This window comes from Aotus nancymaae, unplaced genomic scaffold, assembly GCF_030222135.1.
Source record: "Aotus nancymaae isolate 86718 unplaced genomic scaffold, 86718_ANA_hifiasm-v0.15.2.pri h1tg000072l, whole genome shotgun sequence".
Lineage (NCBI taxonomy): Eukaryota > Metazoa > Chordata > Mammalia > Primates > Aotidae > Aotus > Aotus nancymaae.
The window spans coordinates 8,720,843-8,736,361 of record NW_026988487.1 but is presented as its reverse complement, the minus strand read 5'-3'; the positions used below and the strand labels follow the sequence as shown (position 1 = coordinate 8,736,361).

General features: G+C 42.7%; 1 protein-coding gene across 2 annotated transcripts in view; it reads right to left on the bottom strand.

The window, feature by feature from the left end:
* PCTP (phosphatidylcholine transfer protein) overlaps positions 1 to 15,519 on the bottom strand; it is a 78,134-nt gene that overhangs the window by 44,959 nt on the left and 17,656 nt on the right. Inside the window, exons 3-6 of one of the 2 annotated variants that reach the window (XM_012460463.2) lie at positions 14,478 to 14,557; positions 11,765 to 11,936; positions 10,812 to 10,879; positions 8,311 to 9,594 (exon numbers count right to left, since the gene is read on the bottom strand). In XM_012460463.2, the coding sequence (XP_012315886.2) occupies positions 9,529 to 9,594; positions 10,812 to 10,879; positions 11,765 to 11,936; positions 14,478 to 14,557 (386 nt within the window). In that variant the 3' untranslated portion in view covers positions 8,311 to 9,528. Of the gene's footprint in view, positions 1 to 8,310; positions 9,595 to 10,811; positions 10,880 to 11,764; positions 11,937 to 14,477; positions 14,558 to 15,519 lie in introns of those variants that run through there. The other variant, XM_064367579.1, reaches the window with a different exon arrangement.

Sequence of the window (15,519 nt, the reverse complement as noted above, 5' to 3'; positions counted from 1 at the left end):
ATCAGGGTAAATGCATGTCCATCTTGTTCACCAGTGAAAGGACAGATTCTTTGTTCATTGAATTTTCATTCTAATAGAAAAGATCGCTAACAAATAAATCTATGATATAAATGTAGTAGTGATAATTATTATGAAGGAAAACAAAAATAGGTAAGGTGTGAGAGAATAACGTATGATCATTTTGTTTGGTTTGGTTTGTTTTAGAGGAGAGAAACTAAAGAGGAAAACATTTGTGCAAAGTTTCAAATAAATGAGGCATTGCATCACTTATCTATCACTACATAGATCTCACTGGCTTAAAACAATATCTAAGTTTCAGTGTGTCTAGAGCCTGTACTTGGCTTAGCTAAGTCCTCTGGCTCAGCCTGTCTCACAGGGCAGCAATCAGGATGTCTTCTGAGGCTGCAGTCATTGCCAAGCTCTATTAAGAAGGATCTTCTTCTAATCTCACTCAGGAGGTTGTTGGCAGGATTTAGTTCCTCCCAAGCTGCTGAACTGAGGGTCTCAGCTCCTAGTTGTCTCTTGGCCAGAGGCCTTGTCACATTGACCTTCCATAGGGCACTGATGACTAGCAACTTGCTTCATGCGAGCAAGCAAGTGAGATGAACCAGAGGGAGAAAGTGAGCAAGAATGGACGAAGGCACAGTCTTTTACAATTTAATCTTGGATGTGACATCCCATCACTCTCACTCTACTCTATTCTTTAGAGGCAAGTCACCATGTCCACCCCACATACAGAGGACAGCATTACCCAAAGAAGTGACTATCGGGACATGGGGATCATTGGGAAATGTGTCATTAAGTTGCCTACCAAGTGCTATATACAGACGTGGGGAAGAGCATTCCAGATGTTGGGGACTGTAAATGCAAAGACCATGGTATGTTTGAGGAACAGAGAGAAGGCAGGAGAGGAATAAGTCAAGGAGGAGGTGGAGCTTGAAGAGCAGGCATGGGTCAGATCCTAGGTCATATGGAATGCTTTAGGTCTCAGTAGTTTGGATTTGATTATAAGTAAAAAGAAAAGACTTTGGATGGGTTGGAGCAGAGGAGGTTAAGTCTTTCTTTTGTGAAATCATAGTGATGGTAAATGGTATATTGTATATACTTTTTATCTGTCTTATTTTTAATGACCTTTCTATGGGGAGCCTGACACTTCCATGTCAGCTGTTCCCTGTATTATGAAAAAATTATTTTACTGGTTCTTAACACCCTAACTCTGACAAGCTAGTGATCTATAAGGAGATTATTTAAAATCAGATTGTTTAAAATTTGAGCTCCTCGATTTCATTTAGGGAAGAAGAATTCATTGATATTGTTATTATTCACTGCAATCGATTGAGCTTGTGCCACGTCAACCTTATACAAAAGCCAGGAAAAATAAAAAGTTGGGATGGGAAGAAATAACGGTAGATGCAATTCTGGACTCTGTATGTGGAGCCATTGGGGGAAGGTATCCTATAGCCACGGATATTTAGAGAGTGGAAAGGAGGCTTTCTACTTCCTGCTGGATAACAAACACTTAGATTGCCAATTCCTTCTCCCTAGTTATCTGGGTCAGTTAATCCCAGCACACAGCTGCCAGCTGAGCTCTTCCCTGGCCAAGCTCCTCTGCTTTGAAATTCTCCCCCAGGCCACCTCGCCCAATGATGTCAGACAGCATGAGTGCCCCACCAGCCCTCCCCTCTCACAAGATGATGTGTAAGGGGAAATGCATGCTGTCTTTGCTCAGGAAACATCTGGTTGATCCGCTAGTCCTCAAGCGGGTCACTGGCTGTTTTATAAGTTAGTGGAACAGAATAGAATGGGAAGACATGGAGCTTCAGCAATTATTCAACCTTGCCATCAAGTAACAAACTAAAATGAGAGGTGAGGAAACGGCCTCCCTGGCAGGCACTCTCCAGGGACTAGGCACCGTCGCTGAAGTCACATTTCCTAGCTTGTAATGGAAAACGAATGCTGTTTACAACAGCTTAAAGTAGCTGACATGGGAACATGAGCCAAACTGTGTAGTGAAGGGCGAACTCCTACTTGGAAGCTTTCAGCAGTCCAGTAATTATTCAATACCAGGCCTGAAATATAGGCGCTTAATGAAGAATATCATTCACTCTCCCTTGGAAAATGAAACACCACGTTCACTGGTAAGCAGAATCCATGACCACTTAAAAGCAGATCCAGCCCTTCATAAGCTGTTTGACATAAAACAAAAGTTGCTGTATGCTTTGCATGAAGTTTTAAGTGCTGTTTTTGTCCTGCTTGGTTTCCATTGACTTTTTCTCAGTTTATGAACCACTAGAGAGGAACTGGATAAGATGGATAAGAGAAAATTTGGTGTGCTGTCCCTCCACCTACAGCCCCCTCCCCATATCTGTCCCTGGGGGATACAGGTTTCTTCTTTCAGAATTCTGGCCTGCGAAGGAAAAGATCTTCTCTTCTAGCCCTGTTTTGCCTCCAGCCTCTCTCCCTTCCCCCAGTTATATCAATAATATCATTCTGGTGAGTAGATTTTTAGAGGGCTAGTATATGCTCTCTAAAGCTGTTAAATCAGAATGGAAAATCAAAAAAAATTAATAAAGAAAAAACCCTGGAAAACAAAGAAACTCTAGCTTTAAAAAAAAAAAAACTGAAAACTAATTTGTCCTCAATGTTCTTCCCTCTTTGGTAGAATTAGGTGGAACACAAGATTAAGAATACATTTTTTGACCCATCTTTCAGGCATTATTTGTCAAATTGAGATCACAGGACTTTGAGGTTTTGGCCCGACCATTGATTCATTTATTCCTTCAGCAGATACTTTAGAATATTTTTGTGCTCTATGTTTTGAGTATATAATTTGGGAATAAGGCAAAGTTCTGTACCCTTTTGAAGCTGAAATAAATGAACAAAAAGTAAATACATTTAATAGAAAGTATCACATGCGATGCAGACAAGGTAATGAAATAGGGAATGTCTTCTACTGCCAAACCTCTCAGAGGAGGTGACATTTAAACAATGACTCGCATGATTTAAAGAGTTCAGGCTTGTGTGGATCAGGGAGCAGGGCATTCTGGGCAGAAAGGACAACTGGTACAATGACTGATGCAAAAACAAGCTTGAAATACTGATGGAACTGAAAGATGACAGAAAGGGTTGGGATGTGGGGAGAAATATGGAAGCATGGGATCTAGGATCAAAGAAGCCTGTCTTCGAGTTCCCAGTCTACCACCTAACTAGCCGAGTTACCTTAGGTACATTATTTAGCCTCTCTGAGCCTATATTAATCATCAGTAAGTTGGAGATGGTATTTCCTATCTCACCAAAGACTAAGCTGTAAGTAAAGTATCCATTCTAGTGCCTAGCACACAATAAGAGCTTCATAATGCTAAATCTTTTTGCTTATCTGAGAACACTGGGCTCTCACCAAGAATAATGTTTAATTTTATGTGACAACTTGACTAGGCTATGGGCTGTCCAGATATATGGTGAAACATTATTCTGAGTGTGACTGTAGAGGTGTTTGAGGACAAGATTAATATTTGAATTGAGTAGTTGATGGCTAGTAGGAGGTTCTCATCCAATCAGCTGAAAGCCTGAATAGAACAAAAAGGCTGACCCTCTTCTAAGAAAGGGAGAATGCCTCCTGCCTGCATCCTTTGAGCTGAGATACTGGTGTTTCTGGCCTTCAGACTTGAACTGAAACATCATTTATTTGAGTTTCCAGCTTGCCAGCTTTGGGGTTGGAACCACACCATGAGGGCTCCTCGGTCTCCTGCTTGCCAACTTCTGATTTTGGGGCTTTTCAGCTTCCATAATTGTATGAGCCAATTCCATAATTACACACACACACACAGGTGCTATTTAACAGAGATACATTCTGAGAAATGTGTCAGGTGATTCTGTCATCGTGCAAACATCATCATGTATACTTACACAAACCCAGATGGTATAGCCTACTACATAAATAGGCTATATGGTATAGCCTGTTTTCCTAGGCTACAAAGCTAAACAACATCTTTTAATTGCCTACTGTATGCAGTAGGCAATTCAATTCAAACACAATGGTACATATTTGTGTATACAAAAAAGGTAAAGTAAAAATTAGGATTATAATCTTATGGGACCGCTGCCATACATATTGTTGGGGTGTTTTGTTTATTTTGTTTGTTTTCAGTTGGTGGTATGAATTGGAATGCAGTCTGTTGTTGACATCATGATAAGGTATATTCTGATGGTTTTGTTTCTTTGGAGAACCTGGACTAATACAGCATCTCTCAAAGGTGATTAATAGAAGTGGGAATTGCTCCAGTCTGAAGGTGCTGGATTTTATTTATTTAGCACTATGTAAGCCTTCAATCTGGACAGAAATTTCACAAAACTTGGGGAAGATTTCCTACACAGACAAAAAGAATAGCCTGTGGCAAAGCATGGGGCAGGAGAGTGGGAGGCAGACAGAGATGTACAATTGGGAGTAACAGCTAATAACAGCCAACGTTTATTGACCACATTAAATGAAACCGGAAAAAGTCAGAGATTTGCTGACCACTTATTAAGTGTTTGGGACAGGCCAGGAGATCCAAGATCTATAGATAAGGAGGCATTTGAGCTGGTTCCTGATCTCCCGTTCCAAAGGGACACTCTCTTTGAGATATTTGTGAGTTGGTATAGGCAAAGGTGCTGTGTTTTTTTTTAAATGTCATTGCTTAAATAAGAAAAAAGTCTATTTCTCTCTCCTGCAACAGGCCAAGGGAGGCAGGGTTATTTTGTCATCCTTAATCCTAGGCTTTCATCCTTGATTCCAAGGCATTTGTTCCAGTGTGCATCATTTCCCAGACGTGGTGAAGAGGGAAAGAACAAGCCAAGTTCATACCTTTTCCTTTTAAGATCCTGAGCTAGAAGTGGCACATATTATTTATGCTCACATGATACTGGCTGGAATTAAGTCCCATGGCTACACTGTACTGCAGGGGTGGCTGGTGGCTATGCACTCAACTAAAATGCACTGACTTTGGAATCATAAGCTATAATAACACAACTAAGCAGTATGCTATGTGCCTGACTTCCCAAGTTTTCTACATGATGTGCCAGGTCCATTGCTAAGCAGTGGGATACATAAATGTGGGGCGGATTCTTCCATTCAGGAATTATAGCAGTCTGCAGAGGACATGGAATATGTGCACAAGTGTTTATGAGAAAGGATGTGACCACCATCAGATGGAAGGAAAATGTAATACTTTAAGAGCTTGTAGCAAACTGCTCATTGTACTACAGAATCTATTGTCTACTAATTCTAAAGTCATTGCATCCGACTTTTATGTGCTCCACTGCCTGGCAATGGGCCTGGCATATCATAGAGGAAACTTACTTAGAAAGTCGCTTACATAGTGCACTGTTTAGTTGTTCCATTATTATATCTTATGAAATGCAGCATCTATTATGTGCATCCAAAGAGACACACATGGACGCAAATATATGTAAATAGATGAGCAATATAAATAATTTTGCTGAAGTCCTCCATTTTGTTGGTTCTAAACTCTGCAGCCTAAACAAACAATCTGTTATGCTTCTGTCTTCTCAAGCAAACAAAAAAGTTCTTACTTATAGTTAAAGATGAATATTTAAAAAATGGAACTTGGGGAAAGGGGACCTGCCTACATTTTTTATGCCTTTCTTTTTTTCTCTCCTACTTCTGGCCCCTTAAATGGCTCTGCTCTGAGGGGCTGCATGATGCAGATGTGTGGGAGGGTATGCTGTACCCCAACATGAGCCAGGAGAGACAGAGGGGATGTGCACAGGTGGTCCCCTCCCTCTAGCCTTTTGTTTTTCAGTTAAACTTCAGCAGCTGATGTTCCACTTCGGAAACTTGATTTAAGTATGGGCTACTCTGCATGCTGCCTGACACTGGAGAGGATTCAAAGTAATAGGGCTTAAGGTACCTTGGATAGCCCCACGCAGTGCTACAGGAGGGGCTGTCAGAGATGCTGGGGAATCATGGAGAAAAATGAGTGGTGTTAAGAATAATACGTATTTTCAGCTCACTTCTCAATCTAAAATCTTTCAAACCTTATTGGGTCTCTTGGGAGAAAGTCCCAAATCCTTGCCATTGTTTTCAGGACCCTCCGTGGCCTGTCTACTTCTCCAGCCACATACAAGATGCTTCTCCTTCATGGCAGTGCTCCAGCCACACTGGCCTTCTGTTATTCTTCAGATGTGACGGACTCTCCTGCTGACTCCTTCCTCCCCAGAGGTTTTGTGCAAATGGTTCTGTCATGAACAGCTTTCTTCTGCAACCTTCACCCAGCCAATTCCAACACATTCTCCTCTGCTTCTCAAACTTGGTTAGTGCCTTTTTTTTTTTAACAGCAACTTTTATTTTCCTTTTCTGAGCACTTATTATCCTTCAGCAGCTTGTTCACTGGGTTTTCATTAGACCATAAGCTCCTTAGGGGCAGGCACCATATTCCTCTCATTCATCCCACAAACTGCCATGCCTATCCCAATGCCGATGGACTCCAGCCTCTTGAGAAATATCTGTTAAAGAACTAAATGTCTCGATGCATTTAAATATAGTTCTCTGAGCTGACTGGGTGGTGCTACTAGAAATGTGAGAACTGAATGGGGCTCTTCCTGCCTCATCTCTTGCAAGTCCAGCTAGGAAGTGGGAGGTTGGAAGGGCAGGCATTATAGATGGGGATTCTGGGTGAGGAATCTCAGCCAGAGAGTCAGGCCAGGCCACTCACTGTGAAATAGGAACATTTTCAAGGGAAGTGACCCTTTGCTGGAACTCCTCTGGTTCCAAGGTGGTCATTAACTTTGAATTGTTATGCAGTGTGAATAATTTGCCTGTGGAAAAAATTTAGCTCCAGCAGTAGTGCTACTTTTGCCATTAAATTTCAACTGGAATCCTGACTAATCTCAGCCAGACTCAGTTCAGACTGTGCCAATTTCTGTAACATTAAAATATAACCCATAGCCACACCAGCAAAGCCACCCCTTAACAGAGAGAGGACATTAGTACTTTCAAGGAAGGACCAATGGGAACCTGGGAAATCTAGAATACCCTCCCAACCCCAACCTTGTAAAGTGCTGACTTGGGGAATAATTTGGCTTGAATCCATGGGGATTGAGCCTCTATATCTGGGTGGATTTAGTCTTTCAGGTTCATGCCATTTGGTCAATCTTCTCTAAATCATTTATTCACTCATTTAGTCAACATTTGAGTACCTACTATATTCTACCCCAAGGACCAGTAATCAATGTGAAATAACTGTTTCTATCCACAAAATGCTTATCATCTGCTTGGAGAGACTGATATGGGAAAAATAAGCAAAACAAGGGGCTAGAGGAATGACAATATAACTTACGAATTCCAAGTGATACATCTGGCTGTTGCAGAAAAACATACCCTGAAAACTCAGGTGCAGGTCCCTAAGTAAAGCCCTAAACCATCAGTTTTGTTTTTTTTGTTTTTTTTTTTTTTTTTGCCTTGGCACTTTATTATAAGTCAAGAGTTCTCAGTATCCTATATAACCTCATAATCCATGCTGGTGAGGACTGTCCACTACTCCAAATTAGCAAGTAAAAATGCCACAAGTCATAACTCTATTAATTAGAGCAAACAGCAAACACCGTGACCTGTTCAAATAAGTGCCTTACCTAGAAACTTAACATTCTTAGTATTTTCGGAGTTCTTAGCACATTATTATGTTAAAGAAATGGTTTACATGACACCCTTTCATGCCAGCTCTCTTTCAGTGACTGTAATCTCAGTGCTTTTATTCCGAAGAATCTACACATAAGATTTCAACTTGACTTCTGTAACATGAGGCATTCAGATTTAGTTTATCTGGAATAGATTCCAGCAACATTACTGATAATGATATTTTAATGATAATGTTATGAGGCATTCACTTACTTGTAAAATTCTATCCAGATGACTGTAATGAGCAGGGCATAGACAAGCATAGGGTTTAGTGGGACTCTAAGTTATGGAAAAGTGCAGGTTCTATGAGAAAGAAACATTGTCTTTTTTGTTTTGCTTGGCATGAGCCTAGGAAGATGCCAACCTACCTATTGCTGTTAGCAGCAATCCTACCAGCAAATGCAGACCAATACCAAAGATACCTCAAAGATCTGAACTCTAATCTCAGTTTGAGCACCTGTATTGGTCCCTACCTGAAGCTACCTATGTCTGACCTTGCATATAAGTAAGCCCAGAATTATGTTTTATGTTCAAATCTATGAGTTAGGCTGAATATAATTGGCAAATAAAGGAGATCTAACTGATGCATTATCACAAAAGGGAGAAGGTAGGAAGGAAGCAGTACGCAGGACGAGTAACAACCACTCTGTATTTATTCCTTATAGAACACGCTTTTCTTCCCAGAGAGAAAAAAAACAGTTTGAGGTATCCCACGTTAATAAATCCCTTTCTATGGCTTTACCTCCTGAATTTCTCTGTTATTAATCAAGGTTCAGTGTCATTACACACAGTGATTAAAATTTTTCCCTGAGGACATCAAGGCTGTGCCTTTGGCTATAGACATATCTTAACCTACCAAAATTCAGGAGAAAACATAGAAAACTAAAAGTCTTTCTGGTGGTAGAAAAGGCAGACGACTTAGGCAGAATTCCTGAGAAAAAGGTGCAGAGTCATTAAGCCACCGATTAAATGTTACCTGGCTGTGAACTGTTATCCCTTCTACATTTCTAAATATTCTAGAAGGAAAATTCATCTTATTGCATAGAAGACACTTTTTCACAAGGCTATGCACAAAGCATCTTTGCTTTTGCTAGCTGCCACAGCCACCTTGATGCCTCAGTTTCCAGTAAAATGCAAAGCTTGAGAGGTATAGGCAGCCTTTCCCCAGTGATATATGGAAGAGAGAGAGAGAGAGAGAGAGAAAAGACATGGGTGATAAGGAAAAAGTGATTGTCACATTATGTGTCCAGTCAGGCCTGTGATACTTCTCCAAATGGTCTGGCATCATAACAGCTACTGATCCTCCACAAGTAGGAATGAGGAAAGACTTACTGGATTATCACCTCAAATCCCAGCCTAACCAGCTCCACAAAGCATAAGGCCATCAGCACATGTCATCCAGTGTGGGTGCACTGAAAGTCAGCTCTGAATGGAACACCACTTCCAGCAGCCCCTCCTGAGTTGGAAGAAATCACATTCTGCAAAGGAGCCAGCCTCCCCAAATAGTCATTCTTACATTTTGTTGTGTCCCTCTGCCCACCCATCCCCATAAAATGGCACAATGGAATGATTGTGTTCCCTACTGAAGACTTCTCTTCCTGCTAGTAAGCAAGCAAAGGTTTCCCTAATCTGCCCCATATTGAATTATAGAAGAAGGCAGCCCACCCCAGGATGCGGGGAGTGAGAAAGGAAGCAGGCGAGCGGGCTGCCTGTCAGGTGAACATGCTTAGGAAGGACATAGTAGAGTGTGTAAGCCTCTGAAGATGGAAACACTAGAGGAAGGCTGAGCAGCAGTGGGTGGTGGCCCTTCCAGAGACGTCATCCCATGGATGCAATGTTCCCAATTCTCTTTCTTAGGTTTTCTTGAGGTAGTTCTGACAGGCTCTTGCCATGTCTTTCAAGAAGTTAGGAACTCCATTCTGCAAGGGAAATGAGACTGTCATTTCTATGTCTTCACAGTGGTCACTCTTAATTCCTTGGGATGTGGCAGAAGATAAACAATGTTGGCTTTAGGACTAATAAAAGTGAATAGGCTCCCTTACTGGATTTCAACAGAATGTGGTCACAAGTTATGACAAAAAGTAAGACCCAGGACAAAAGTATGACCAGTTCACAGGAACTTCTCTTGCAAGGCATTGCCTTATATGTTAGCGTTTTCCAAGAAAAAGCAAAGATGTTTCTGAAACAGTGTTTCTCAAAAAAAAAGAGAGAAAGAAAGAAAAGAAAGAAAGAAAAAAGAAAGAAAGAGAAAGAAGGAGAGAGGGAGAAAGAGAGAAAGAAAGAAAACACAAGCAATGAGCTTGGGCTGGATTGTTGTATTCCTCCAAAGAACTGAGAGAAAGGACTTGCTTTACAGAATTAGAAAACTGTAAGGACTGGGGACTAGGGAGTAGGACATACTATTATTTAGTTAATGTTGAGCATTGGGCAAAACTTTTCCTAAATATTGTGTATTTACTCCTCCTCTATGCAATAGAAGACATCTATGTGCATTTTTAGAAAGGAAGAAATGTGTGGCTTCTTTAAATAAAGCAAGACAGTCAGTGGAGAGCCAGGATTCAAAATTGCATCTGTTTGACTCCAAAGTTGATGCTTTTTCACTCTCCCAAGGAATCTGCTGAGGTCTCTAGTAGGTAGATGTTGTGCAAAGCAGGCTGATGGTCCCCATAATGCCAGGCTCCTGGGCAGTCTCTAGTGATACAAACTATCACTACAGTTACCTCCCTTACAGGAAAAAAAAAAAAAGCAACAACAACAGCTTGGACACATCTGATTGTCTCCAAGCCAGGTCAGTCTTATTCTCCCATAAGCAGAGGAATATAGACTCCAAAGGCACTATTGTTCCTTCTCGGAGCACACTATTGTCCAGAGGTTCCAGAGAGTGATTCTGGTGGGGTCTTGGGGCACAAGCAGGGAGAGGCTGGCATTCCCAGCTGACAATTCTTTGTCTTTTGTCCTGGCCTCCGTCTTGGATGTGGGCAACCCCAGCCCCAACCAGAGTCACTCAACCAAACTCTTCATAAAAGAGCCTCATTACGCCTGAGACAATGTGTCTCTTCAGCCTGACAGCCCCGTGGGCTAAGTCAACATTTGTCAAACACAGTCCCCACCCCCGCCCCCCCTCCTGGGATCTCACCTTGGCAGCCCAGTTAATGAGCCAGGACGGAATTTGGCCACCCGGGTTATCAAAGTAATACATGAAAACTAGAGAGGGAAAGAAAGGACAATTCAGAAAAAGGAAAAAAAAAAACAAAAATATAGCAACAAAACTGTGCAAACTTTACATCTTCATGTTCAAGCTCAGGAACTGCAGAGAGAGGTAGCGTGTAATTCAGATGGACTTCTCTCCAGGGACTTCCCTTAGGGCATACTTAAATATAGGCACTTTTGAAAACAGAGCCACAGGCACAATTTGCTATTTATTAAATACCAGGCAAGTGCTGGACACATGGATATGGCCTCTCATGCAATTACCCTAGCAATCCTAAGGAGATGGTAAAATTAATCCCATTTTATAAATGATGAAACAGAGACTCATAAAAATTAGGTGACGTATTCAAGGTGACCATCTAACTATAGTTCAGATTTCTGCCTAGGACACAAGGCCACACTCATTCTGGTAGAGCAGGGGGCCTCACGCCCCACTCTCTGCAGCTCTCCTCCCTGGGAACTGGAACTCGAGCTGGGCAGGTCTTGAGTCTCTGAGTTTGTACTGAGCCGGAACTGAGACCTCAAAGACAGACCTGCCAGCCTCCTTGCCTACCCTTAGGCCCAGCGTATGCATCCATAGGACCAGCTAGAAGTGAATATCTAAACTCTCTGGTTTACTTTTAATGGTCTGGTTTCATCTGGACAATGCCGTCTGGAGAAAATAGACTGGGTCACAGTTAAACATCATCCTCATGCTCTACTCAAGTCTGTCGGGGTGGAATGAGGCTCTCTCTAGGTGCCGATCCTGGTCTGCTCTGCACCTGTGCCTGTCCTCTGACCTTCAGGAATATGCTTCACGTACTTGACACGCCCTTCCATCAGCCTGGCCCTCCCGTGGGGACCCCTGGCTGGGTGCACTGACAGGCACCATGGTTTTACCTTTGCTCCCTTTCTTGCCGTCACTCTCGATCGCCAGGCTCTGCTTGTATTGCTTCACCCGGATTACCCCAGACCTCTCGCCAAGCTGAGGCACAGAGGTGCTCTGGGCCAGGACCACATGGATCTTCCGCCCTTCCACATCCAGGTCTCGCCGCTGTCGGAGGTAGACATACTGTGTGGCCAGTCAAGGCAAGACACCAATGCCAGCATTGTAGACAGACAGAAGGAAAGTGCCACAAGCTGGAAGCAAAGGGAGGTGATTCTGTGCCTCCCACTTGGCATTTGCTTCCTTCTACTGTGAGTTCACTTACCTGCCCCGTCTCCCTACCTGCCCTGCAAGACGGTGCCTCACACCACCTAGTGTTCTCACCAGAGAGCATGCATTACTTACCTGTGAGTCATCCCTTCATGCTCTTAATTATGTGAGGAAACCACTTTTCCTTTCTCCAAGAAGGTACTAGATGACAGAGGAATGGTCACTTAACAGCTGTGTGATCCTAGATTGCCTATGCAGCCTTGCTGAGGCTCAGATTCCCTGTGTAGGAAAGGGAGTGACACTGCCTTCCAGACAGGCTTGGTGGGGGCATTAGAGAAAGACTCAGGCAGAATAAGCACTCAGTAGACAGTGGTGCCATTCCTCTTGGTTCTGGCCTCACCCAGTGCTCTAGTTACTGACCTCTATGCCTAGAAAATGGTCAAGCAATGTCACAACTAATGATCATAGGAAGACATGGGGCTAACTGAATATTTCGTAAGCATATGTCCTCTCTGGGCTAACACTAGTTCACCAAGAATAACAAAGCCATTTCATGTCCATCAACCTTGACAGAAGATCCCTTAAGTCTACAACACTATTCTAGGGAGAATAATGAACGTCTATGAAACAACAGGAATCACTACTTATCGAGCTCTTATCATGTAATTTCATGCACTTGACATATAGCTTAAATTTCAATCCTTACACAGACCCTGTGAGTTTAGTATGAGTATCGTCATTCTACAGATGACAAAAGTGAGGTTCAGACAGGTAAAAAATCTTGCCAAAAATGCCACATCTCAGCTGAAGTGATGCAACCTGAATTTTTATCCCAGATCTGGCTCCAAAACTTAGAAGTTCATAGCTGGACAGAACTCAGATATTTAGTTTGCTATTACACTTTCATAAAACAGAATTTTGGGTTTTGCACTCAAAGGAATGAAAAGCCTAAAATAATCAAAAAGTCACTATGCACAACACAATTACTATAACACAGCAACCATCTAAGCCCCCACCCACCTCAGCGTCTTTTTTTTTTTTTTTTTTTTTTTTTTTGAGATGGAGTCTTGCTCTGTCACCCAAGCTGGAGTGCAGTGGCATGATCTCGGCTCACTGCAACCTCTGCCTCCCAGGTTCAAGCTATCCTCCCACCTCAGCCTCTGGAGTAGCTGGGATTACAGGTGCTCACCATACCTGCTAATTTTTTTTTGTATTTTTAAAAGAGACAGGGTTTCTCCATGTTGGCCAGGCTGATCTCGAGCTCTGACATCAAGTGATCTGCCCACTTCAGCCTCCCAAAGTGCTGGGATTACAGGCGTGAGCCACCACGCCCAGCCCCACCTCAGTGTCTTGACAGCACCCACTGTTGCCCCACCCTCACACTGGACAGTCTATTGCTCCATGCTCTTACCAACTGATGAGTAAAGTTCTTAAATGTTTCAGGAAAGAGATGGCATTGCTTTGGCTCTGGTTTCCTTTCTCCTAAACTTTCACTTTTTTCTTGAAGCAAATATTGTCCCACTCTCTCCCCCAACTTTCTCAGCTCACGTGATAGATACCACCTGATACTCCACTGAGAAAGAATTACCTTGATATAGTGATTAAAATTTGGCAGAACACCTTTGAAGCGCTGGCAGTTCATCTGATTCAGTGGCTTCCAAACTTCTTTTTTTACTCCATGAGATCCTTTGCTAAAAGGATCTTATATGGAAACTGAATCTGTGAAACACCTGGCTGCTAGGATTGAAGAGGATGGTGAAGGAGTCAAAATCTTACCTAGGAGTTATCCTACCTCCATCCTACCCACCCCCAAAAATTCCATCCTAGCCCCCAACCTTAGTCCTAAGGGGGTTCTGAAAACCTTATAATGCCAGCCAAGCCTCCTGCATTTCATTCAACTGCTTCATTTCATAAACACGGATATTGAGGGGAAGAAACCTACGGTCAATGTCCAGAGCCAACAATCCAGGAAGGATTGCTGTGGGGTCAATTGAGATGGGAGTGGTGGACAGAGCTGGAAATGCAGGGGCCTGAGTTCATACCCGCTCTGCCACTAACCACCTGTGTGCCTCTGTCATCTCACCTCTCTGGGAGCCCCTTTCTCCTCTGTATACAGATGAGGGAGCTGTATCAAGCACTCTTTATAAAAAGTTCCTTTCAGGTCCCCAATTCTGTGACCCAACAATTTCAAGGCCTAAGGAAACTTCTTAGGAGAGCATGAGCTGCTCTCCAGTGACCATAATTATAGACACACCATGTGGTCGGGCTCAGAAATCACACTCTGAGATCTCCAAACACCACACAAGAAGCAACATCTTTAGCAAATGCTGCAAGAATCAGAGAAAATGTTATCCATGCCTGCTGAGAAACCAGCTCTACCTCTCTGCAATAGACTACAGCTGAGGAACACAGAAACACTTAGAGGGCCAGGGAATTAGTACCTTGTGGAAAGGATACATCTCTGTTGGACATGGGAAAAGGGTACTTCACTTCCCAGTAGACTACAGTCTCTCCATTGCATTCTTGTTCATAGAGTGCTAAAGGAAAGCAAAAGAAGTTAATGCATCTGGAAGACTTTTTAGCTTCAACTAATAAGATGACCTCTTAGACCAAGCACGGTGGCTCATGCCTATAATCCCAGCACTTTTCGAGGCCAAGGCAAGTGGATCACTTGAGTCCAGGAGTTCAGGACAAGCCTTGGCAATATGGTGAAACTCCATCTATACAAAAAATATAAAACAAATCAGCCAGGCATGCCAGGTGGTGCATGCCTGCAGTCCCAGCTACTCTGGAGGCTGAGGTAGGAGGAACATCTAAGCCTGGGAGGTCAAGGCTGCAGTGATCCAAGCCATGAGTGCACCACTGCACTCCACCCTGGGTGACAGAATGACACCACATCGCAAGAAAAAAAAGATGACTTCTTAGGGTATGATTAAATCACTAACTCATAAGGTATAGAATTCTAGAAAAATATCAAACCAACTAATTTCCACTGAAAGCCTATTGCCCAGGAACATAGTCTAGTGGATAGAAAAATACAGCACAAATAACAGAGGCCAACAAATCTTGTCTATTGTATGGCATAAACAATATTCTTGATAGAATGCAATGAAAATCAGACATCGAAAGTCAGAGGTTTGAAAATCAAGATAGCCACCAGATGTCACTAGAGTACCAATAGTTTTGCTTCTGAGCCCTTTTATTTCCCTTTAGGAGTCCTTAACCCATTACAGCTAGCCTGGAACTGAGTCACCCAGTCTAGCACATTCATAGGTGGGAAATGAAGGTTCCAGAATGGGCAACGTCCTTCCGAAATAGTTAGAGAGCAGCAGAACTGTGGCTTACCCCAAGTTTCTTTCTTGTCTCCCGCATTTCTATATACTATGCCACAGTTAGGGTGGCCAAATTTCCCTATTATTCCTTCCATCTTACTATTATGTGCAAACAGCAGCCAATTCTTGGAGGGAGATAGCAAAGAAATTTAATGACACGCACACTA